Raw genomic sequence first — 3,444 nt, 5'->3', positions numbered from 1 at the left:
TCTTTCCTCCTGCTGCTTTTCTTCAACCATTTCCTGTTCATGGCAGTTTGTGTAAATTCTTCACCAAAATAACATGTTGTTTTAGTTCCTTAGTCTCTCTAGAATGTCTAGAACTGCAAGGAAAGACACTCTTGCCCAACATCCTTTGTTGTTTTTCAGATAAGATATAAGGAAGCTTTGATTATTATTTGATTTTATTGGAAAATTTATTCAGAGAATGTTCTTCCTTCAAGTGAAACGTAGTATTCTTTCTGATGAAGTTTATTGTCTGCCAGAAACTTCAGTTCTTAGTTCCTATGCTCTCCAGGCTAAATATGGTGACGGGCATATGGCGTAGTGGTTAAGAGCACGGGTTAAGCCATCCTAGGGCCACTGCCTTGAAGAATTTTCAGCCAAATGAATTGACCCCAATATTTTTTTTTTAAGCCTGGTACTATTCTGTTGGTCTTTTTTCCAAACCACTAAGTTATGGGGACATAAACACACCAGCACTGATTGTCAAGCAGTACTAGGGTACACATACACACACAGCAGGCTTCTTTCGGTTTCCATTTACCAAATCCCCTCAATGCCTTGATTGGCCTGAGGCTATAGCAGCAGACACTTGCCCAAGGTGCCATGCAGTGGGGCTGAACCCAGAACCATATGGTTGGGAAGCAAGCTACTTAGCACACAGCCATCCCTAACCAAGGGTCTTCTCTTTTTTCCTTTTTTTCTTTCTTTTTTTGTGTGTCTGTGTGTGACTAGGAACAGTTTGATGTAAAGGCATTTGCCTGCTAATGATGTTACTACTATTACTAATTCCTTCATATATTTCACCCCTAAGGCTGTTGCCATGCTGGAGCACCACCAGTTGAAGTCATTATTACTACTACTACTACTACTATTGCTACTGCTGCTGTTAATCCTGTATACCCAGTGACCTCTACTCACCTTGTTAAGTTTCAGTGTACCCCAGTCAGTTGGTGACCCCTTAATCCTGTTTAAATTCCTATTGCTTAATACACTTAGTAGCTATATATGTAACAGTATCCCTTTCTTCACAGAATAGTTGCAGTCTTTGGAACTGTGTGTTCTGGGCTCAGCAGGTTTTTCACTGCACCACTCAATGACTGATTTAGCAGATAAATATGATTTATTTCGTATATTCTCTCTCCTGGGTGACACGGCTTCTATTACATCAGAGAAAGCTTATTTATGGTTTATTCCTATGCATTGGACTGTGTCAAACGTATGAAATAGTCGCTATACAGCCCTTGCTGCAGCACTAGGATGTTAATTTACTCATTGAAAGGTGACATTTCACTCTGCTGTACTCCAACAGTCACATTTGACAGGCTGCATGCTTAGATTTATGTTTCTGGGTGTCTTTTCATTTGCCAGAGGCAAATCACATTTATAAATGTTTCCCTGGCATAGCAAGCAAGCTTTTTATTACTCTGTTTCTATTATTGGTGTTGCTGACGTAATAATAAATAAAAACCTAGAAATTAACACTCTTTTGACTCGGTCAACTTCCTCCCTGCAACAACTTTTACCATAGCTGAGTCACAAGTTGGATTTGTCGGTTGGCTCATAATTTTCGTTGTTGGTAAAAGGCAGGTTATTTGGCTGTAAAACACTATCCCAACTCTCATGTTCAAACTCCCTCCCCACCGTGTGTCTGTGTGTATCTCACTCTGAGTGAGTCTCTCTCCCTCCTCCCTCCATCCCTCCTTCCAACTCTCTCCTTCCCTTCTCCCCCCCCCCACACTCTCTCTTTCTCATTTCTTTAACATGTGGGAACAGAAAAAGGTTTGAAAAGTTTAATATAAATATTATGAATTCATAAAAAGAACTCCATTTTTCATCCAAGTTTACTGATTTAAAAAAAAAAAAAAGAAGTCTTCTCTATTTATTTCTCCTCTCTGCTTTGGATGTTGAATATCTGTGATCAGACTGGCTGTCTCCAGTCAACAAACCAATCAAACGCTTCCTTTTTCTTGGAGGGTCTATTTTAGCTTGAGAGGGGTAGTTGGGTTGGTTAGTTGGTTGGCAAACTAGCACAAAATGTTTTGAACTGAGTGCAGTTCATTTGACTTATATTTAGGGGCACACTAGTTGTAAATTAAAATGCCCTTTTTCGCCACCCCTGCTTCATCCTATATATTATGAGTGGGTCAGGGACCAGGCATTGTTGGTGCCTCCTCTTGGCAATTAACATAGCTACATGAGAGGGGTGTAGGGATTTGGCTAAAACTTTTTTCTTTAGGATTATTTAGAAAATTATTTTGTTTTACATATTTAGCCCCTGGTCAGCTCTGATAGAACACCCATGCAGCCTTATGTGTTTAAAGGCATTCCAACCATGCCCATTACCTCTCAACGTTGATCGAGCTGACTTCTGACTAAAAGCATTCTGGCCAGGACCATCTGATTTGTGGGATGTTAAGCTGCTGTTTCTACCAAATCAAGATACTGTGTAGTCTTCAGGTTAACTGATTATTCAGTCACCTTTTAAGTGTACCTTGGACACTTGAAGTGATAGTGTGGTTTTAGAGGAATTTGGCTGCTATTTCAGGTTGTCAGTGGGTGGTGGGAGACAAAAACACACACGGTGAGCCTCTTACACTTTCTATCTACCAAATTTGCTCACACGACTTTAAAAGTATCCTGTAGTGGGACTGAACTATGAACCATGTGGTTTGGAAGCAAACTTATCATAAAGCCATGCCTGTATCTATATATGGGTGTGTGTTTGTGTGTATGCTCAGATAAACATAGGCATGACAGGCTTCTTTCAGTTTCTGTCAACCAAAGGCACTGAAGGCTTTGGTTGGCCTTGGGCTATAATTGAAGACCTTGCCCAAAGTGCTGCACAACGAGATTGGGTCTAAAGCCACACATGTCCTTCAAATTTGCTGTCATTAGATAATTGGATAAGCTGACCATGATATCAGTCCTGGCTCTCTGTTTAATCAGTTCAAACTTCACCAAGTTCAACTTTGCATTTCATTCTTCCAGGGTCAATAAATAAAATACTGATCCAGAGTAAATGAAATACTGATCCGAGTGTGGTGTCCTATACAGGACAGTGCTACTGACGTTTATAGACCCAGGAAGACATCTCTTCTAGCTTGTGATTAACACACGCTGAGGATGCATTTGTTTGTAAAGTTAAGGAAGTTATTAAAAATTCAAACCCATCACTGACTTTTGGGACACCCTGTAGATGTTTGTGTGTGTGTGTGTGTGTGTGTATATATAGGCGCAGGAGTGGCTGTGTGGTAAGTAACTTGCTTAACAACTACATGGTTCCAGGTTCAGTCCCACTGTGTGGCACCTTGCGCAAGTGTCTTCTGCTATAGCTTCGGGCCAACCAAAGCCTTGGGAGTGGATTTGGTAGATGGAAACTGAAAGAAGCCCGTCGTATATATATATATATATATATATGTGTGTGTGTCT

The 3,444-nt window shown here is 40.5% G+C and overlaps 1 protein-coding gene across 1 annotated transcript in view; it reads left to right on the top strand.

The window, feature by feature from the left end:
- The window catches only part of LOC106868560 (moesin), a 123,093-nt gene that overhangs the window by 96,223 nt on the left and 23,426 nt on the right, over window positions 1–3,444 (top strand). The window contains exons 7-8 of the mRNA XM_052977140.1: window positions 215–333; window positions 2,764–2,799. Of these exons, the coding sequence (XP_052833100.1) occupies window positions 215–333; window positions 2,764–2,799 (155 nt within the window). The remainder of the gene's footprint in view (window positions 1–214; window positions 334–2,763; window positions 2,800–3,444) is intronic.

The sequence above is a fragment of the Octopus bimaculoides genome, chromosome 27 (assembly GCF_001194135.2).
Source record: "Octopus bimaculoides isolate UCB-OBI-ISO-001 chromosome 27, ASM119413v2, whole genome shotgun sequence".
NCBI lineage: Eukaryota > Metazoa > Mollusca > Cephalopoda > Octopoda > Octopodidae > Octopus > Octopus bimaculoides.
Note: the sequence above shows the minus strand (reverse complement) of the source record. Positions and strands in the feature narration are given on the sequence as shown.